General features: G+C 36.2%; 2 protein-coding genes across 3 annotated transcripts; both read left to right on the forward strand.

Moving 5' to 3' along the window:
- Positions 1-2,124: 2,124 nt before the first annotated feature.
- On the forward strand, positions 2,125-4,845 carry LOC115978726 (L10-interacting MYB domain-containing protein-like). Of its 2 annotated transcripts, none has more exons than XM_031100571.1 (3): positions 2,125-2,359; positions 3,512-3,835; positions 3,930-4,845. In XM_031100571.1, exons 2-3 carry the CDS (start codon positions 3,512-3,514, stop codon positions 4,119-4,121), a joined length of 516 nt encoding a protein of 171 aa, XP_030956431.1. In that variant the 5' UTR covers positions 2,125-2,359; the 3' UTR covers positions 4,122-4,845. The 2 variants fall into 2 exon arrangements, with proteins under 2 accessions (XP_030956431.1, XP_030956432.1); XM_031100572.1 differs by having other exon boundaries at positions 2,125-2,340.
- Positions 4,846-5,328: 483 nt separating this feature from the next.
- On the forward strand, positions 5,329-5,868 carry LOC115979863. The gene is made up of 2 exons (XM_031101931.1): positions 5,329-5,705; positions 5,788-5,868. Exons 1-2 carry the CDS (start codon positions 5,349-5,351, stop codon positions 5,848-5,850), a joined length of 420 nt encoding a protein of 139 aa, XP_030957791.1. The 5' UTR covers positions 5,329-5,348; the 3' UTR covers positions 5,851-5,868.
- The last annotated feature ends 219 nt before the right edge of the window (positions 5,869-6,087 follow it).

Genomic DNA, 6,087 nt, shown 5'->3' on the forward strand with positions numbered 1-6,087 from the left:
GTCATTTCATGTAAAAGATTTATTATTTCACATTCTGACATTCCATCAATATTCCATTCATAAATTAAATCTGATGAATAAGATGAATTAACAAAAGTATGTCTTTCTTCAAACAGCAAATCAGGAGGAGTAGGTTTAGGATACTAGTTCTTTTTGGGATATGGTTCCTCAATTCTTCCTTTTTTACGGTCTTGTGATGAAGATGATAAAGTTAATTTATTAATCTGTAATTTATCAGTAAATTGTGATTCTAAATTATCTATATCTAATGAATCTGTCAAATCTGTCAATTGATTATCTTTTGAATCTTCATCCTCTGAAGATTCAATTCTTCCTATTGTATTTAACTTCCTATTATTTAATGGGTTCATGTCTTTTTGTGACTCTAATTTCATTAAATCTAGTTTTTTATTTATTTCATCAAGCAAATTATCCTTTTTTTTTTTTTTTTGTCATGGGTCTCTTTAAAGGTGCTTTGAGATGAGGAGGTATTTCATGAGGGATAAATAAAGGGATATTAGACGCATTTTCTTTTTTAATGGAAGTAGAAAGGGTTGTTATTCTGTCTTCTATATCTTGTAGCTTTTGACCGATTGTTTTTAGATATATATTAGTATAATTATTCTGTTGAATTATACTATCTAGATTTTTGTTATCATCACTTAGACTAGGTCTTTTAATAGGAGTAGCCAAAACTTGAACTCCACTGCTTTGATTCAATATGACTAATTCAAAGGGTGGGTAAGTTTGGTACACCTTTTCATGATTTTCTGTCTTCGTCCATGATAATGTTTTCTCTATTACACTTATCTTTTTGTTATGATAGTCCAAAAAGTCAAAGAAACTAAAATGTGTCTGCAAGTCTGTCACCATTTCATAATATTTAGTTCTTAAATTATTCCTTTCTTGTTCATTATGTTGTTCAAAAAACTGGTTTTTTCTGTCAGTATTTTCAGGTTTTAAATAGTCATGTTTTAATAATTCTTTATCTAAAACAAATTCTTTAGATAAAAAATTAATTTGTCTATCATGTTCAATAAATCCTAATATATCTGTATGGGTAGAAGAATCAGGTTGAGGTTGGGGCTGATAAAGGGGTTGGTGAACATTAGGGGTAGGTTGTGTGGTATCTGCCGGATAATAGACTATCTTTGTTTGGTCAGGGGTTTTCTTAGTGTTTATAGGGGGAAGGTGAATCACTGGAGGAAGATTTTGAGGAGGTAAAGGTCTATAGTCAAAGAAAGATGTCCTGGCGGAGAAGGAGCTTCTAGGGGTAAACATCATAGGGGTCTTTCTGCCTAAAGAACTACTGGGTCTGATAAGGCTATCAGTCTGTCTGTCATTATTATTGAATGCAATAATAACTGTACCATCTATTTGTTATGCTATGAAGTTTGGTTCAGTGTTTTCTATCTTTGGTGTGGGGGCAATGGCCTATAATTTCCATTGTTCAGGAAGGTTTATGTCTTTCCATTGTATCTATTTGGGTACACAAAGTCTAATGTCTGGGGTTGAGGTTTGAAGAAGGAGAGTGTATCCTTTAGGGGATGGATCAACCATGGATTGAGGGTCAAGGGTAGTTTTCATAAGTTTATAATAAATTCTATAAATAATAGCTAAAGGTTCTAAGCCTTCTTTCATATAGTAACCATCCGTTTTTACATTCAAAGTTAAAGCATCCATAATATTTCTGTCAGATAAACTTAAAGCAAAATTAGGATAACAATTAAAATATACCGGTCCCTTATGTAGACTTGTTTCCATCATTCCTAAAAGTGAGTCATTAAGGGTTGTTTGGATGAGTGAGTTTTGAGTGATATGATCCTGTTTTCATCACTCATCATCCAAAATTTGTGGGACCCACAGAAAATATTTTGTTTGGACACCATCACTCATGTTTGGTCATCCAGTTTTGGTGATTCTATCACTCAAAAAACTGAGTGATGAAGACCAAAAATGAAAACACATTTTCCTTGTTTTCAAAACTCATCATCCATGACTTAGTGGCAGTTTCGTAATAAGCTGTCTCAGTGGGCCCCATTCGACCAATGAATTGTCCCATCCATCTGACCATTGGAGCTTCCCTGTTACTCTGCATTTCTCCAAAAAAAATTTCCTAAAAAATTTCCCTCTTCTCACTTCCCTCTCATTTTCACTTCCTTTTCCCCAGCGAGGTAGCTCCATGGCACCACAGTCCGTGTTCGAAGACTGAACCAGGCCTGAGAAGATCGTCCGTGTTTGAAGAACAACACCTCATCGAAGCTCTAAACCAGGCCGGAATCTTCACCGGCGAGTGTAGCTCTCTGTCACCGTGTCCATAACTCTCTCTCCCTTTCCCAGGTACAATATTATCTCCCAGGTGCAGTAAATCTCTCTCTCCCTCTCCATTTTCCATGTCCCTGGTCTGGTTTGGGTTTTTTGTTGGATGTGAAAGGGGTTTTTGATTTAAAGTACTGATGTGGTTGTGGCTTGTGAGATATGTTGATTGAATTCTTCTCATATGGATTTTTAAGGAAAATTTGTATTATCTTACTCTAATACCATAGGTCCAAAACAGAGCATGTAAGTGAAAAAAAAAAAAAAAAAACAGAGGTCTCATTTGTATTATACTCTTAACAACGTATAGAATGAGCTGTTATTTAGATTATTTGGATGGCTTGTTTTTTTCAAACTATATTTAGTCTTCAGTGAAATTTTTCTTGAAGATTTTGTGATTGGAAGCCCAAGAATGCAAGAGTTTATATACATTATTATTTTTATTAGATGCATTTTATCCCAAAAAAAAACAACGTATGACCATAGCAGACTTAGAATTACTGATTTAAAGGGCCGGGTAATGCAGATTTAAAGGGTCGGGTACTGATTTAGACATCAAAATCTTCAATTTGTTCAAAGAACTAATTTGTCATTTCATGCTTACATCTAGGTGTAATCTCTAAATAAATAAATAAAAGAAAATAGAAACGTTGATTAATATTGTATTCTACAAAGAGGTTTCTATCTCAATCAATAATAAGATAATAAACTTCAACACTATAATAGACTATTTCAATCAACCTCAATATAATAACTGATTAACAAAATAGTAAATTATTTAAGTTTAATATTAATAAAAACAAAACCTAACTTAAAATCTAGGATTTAAATAATATGTTACTCAACTCCACAATTATATAATTGAATCTCAAAATTTTATAAATCATATTTTTCTTCATTTTTTCTTTTTCTTGCTGGTTACTTAGTACACTGCCTGTGTGCTTTGGTTTCTTATATAATTTTCATTTTTCTTAGATGAAGCATTATTTAATTATTAAAGAAGGAAAAAAAATCCCAATCCTGAACCTGCCTCATGAATCCCCTCCATATAATCACATGCTATTGTAGTTTTTTTTTTTTTTTTTTTAATTGTAATCCCAAACAACTCTATAAATGAATCATTCAGTGGCCAATTCATAGAACTATGAATATACAAATATTAACATACGCAATTGTGTTGGGAAACTTGTATTAGATGGCACAAGAAACACAGGATGTTGACGAGAAAAAGTGGCCTCCCCACATTGAACATCTTTTCATTGACCTCATGGTCGATGAACAACAAAAGGGGAACATGGAACATGGTGTCTTTAAGGCCAAAGTTTGGTTATCAATTACGAAAACCCTAAATGAGCAAACTGGGAAGGGTTTCACCCCTAAGCAAGTGAAAGACAAGCATAATAGGCTTAGGCAAAAACAAAGAAAGTGGGGCCAGCTTTTGAGGCATACCGGGTTGGGGTGGGATGAGACAACCCAAACGGTGACTGCTTCTGATGAGGTGTGGGCTAACGTGATTGCGGTATGTTATATTTACTATCCTAATTCTTTGTATATTTGTTTGTAATTTTCTATTTCATATTAGCATGATTTTGATGTATATATTGTCATTTCAGGGGGATAATAAGGCAGCTACATTACGGAAGAAATGGTGTCCTAATTACGAGAAGCTCAAGCAACTTTTTGCCCCTAATACTGCAATTGGTTCCCTTCAAATTTCCTCAAACACGCCAGCCCCAGATAGTGATGAAGAGCGTGTCCTGGAAGAGGAACTTGCCAATGAGGAACGTGAGGCACATCGTATCTAGTTGGATGATGATGATTGCTACAATCCCAACATGGAGGGCGTAACCCAAGACGATCCCACTGTTGATGAGCAAACCCAATGCACGGACAAACGTCCCATGGAAGAGCCTACTACCAAGGGGGAGAAGGTTGCCAAGAAGAATGATAGGGCTAGTGAGATGACCATGGCTCTTCAAGAGTACACTGCCTTGGCAAGGGAAAGGTTTTCCAAAAAAAAGGGAAAGTCTTTTGGTAGCTCTAATCATGTTGCACAACCTGTCAGTGGTGGCGATCCTTGCACACTTGGGAGAGCTTTAGAAGTGCTGAATCAGTATACTAATCTTGATGATGACACCTACTTTAATGTTGCCGAGGCTCTCCAAAAGAAGGAGAAAAGAGTGTTGTTCATGGGCATGCCCGAGCAAAGGAGGAAGAGGTTTTTGGAGCGCTACGCTCAGCAGCCGGATAATTAATGGGGATTGCTTTTGTTCTACCTTTTGTTATGTGACACTCTATGTGAATCACTTGGTTTAGTTTTTTTCTTTTTGAGAAAACACTTGGTTTACTTTTTAAGTATCATTTAAGGACTTTATGTGTGTGTGCTTGGACAATATTCGACGTTTGGTTTTATTTCTCTTTGCTATCAATTGAACACTTTTATTTAATGTAGTTTTATTGTAATGTTAAAGTGTTGTGAACTATGCTTGTGATTATGGTGTTACTTAAATTAGTGTGTGGGCTTTGTTATGTACTTGGTGTTTTTTTATAGTATTATATATATATATTTTTTAATATTTTTTATTTAGTTCATGTTACTTACATTGTAAGGTGAGTTCAGCTGCTAACATTATTGCAATTCTCTTGGTACTTTATATTAATTTGTCCGTTTATATATTTCAATATCTTTGGTTCTAATGCTTTGGTTTTTCTAGGGTATAGGTATAATGGTCTCCCCCAGTGATCCTTTCTGGTAATATAATTTTGATGATGCTTATTTTAACTCCGACAATGATGACATGGACAGTGATGGTTGTGGTGATGACATGGACACTAGTTTGAGTGATGATGACATGGATATAAGTGATTGTGACAATGACATGACCACTAGTGCAGACACGGACTCGGAGTATGACAGCGAGAAGGAGGAGTTTTGGTTTGTATTTCCACTTATTGGAGAGATGGTGGCATATTTCCAACGGCATTATGACAAGCACCCACAACGTACTAGCATTTTGACTGGAAGCGATTATATGGTTGAAGTGAGAGATGGCAATCCTACCAATTGTCATGAGATGTTCTGCATGACACTAGATCTATTCTATCACTTGGTTGATGAGTTGAAACATTATGGGTACTTGAAGGAAGGGAAGGGGCGTGTTGACGTGCAGGAGGCAGTGGCCATATTCTTGTACACTGTTGGCCATAATACTCGGATGCGGCCTGTGGCAAACAGATTTCAACGTTCCACTGAAACTGTGGATCGCAAATTCCGTAGGGTGTTGCAGGCTGTCCACACATGGGGCCAATATTTAATCAAGCTCGATCCGAATGTGGTAGGCCTTCCAGAGCATTTGCGGAGGAACAATAAGTATGACCCTTGGTTTGAGGTAAATAATTTCATAATATCTTCCAAAATGGTTGTACACATTACTATATAGTATTTCATCTAATTGGCACTATTCACTGTAGAGAAGCATAGGAGCTACTGACGGAACACATGTTAGTTCTCGGCCTTCAGCGATAAGACTCTAGACTCATAGGAGTCGCAAGAGCACTGTTACAATCAACGTCATGTGTGCATGTGACCATGACATGCGATTTATGTATGTCCATGGTTTTATACAATTGGTTCTCTGTGTTGCAGCTTGGGCTGAACTGTGAGCTGCTGCACTGTGTTGTAGCAGCTAGTGCATGGGCTGCCACACCAGTGCAGCCCAAGCTGCAACATTGCAGCTTCTTGTTTGGGTTATTAGTAGGTTCTTTGAAATG

This window comes from Quercus lobata, chromosome 3, assembly GCF_001633185.2.
Source record: "Quercus lobata isolate SW786 chromosome 3, ValleyOak3.0 Primary Assembly, whole genome shotgun sequence".
In the NCBI taxonomy this organism is placed as follows: domain Eukaryota; kingdom Viridiplantae; phylum Streptophyta; class Magnoliopsida; order Fagales; family Fagaceae; genus Quercus; species Quercus lobata.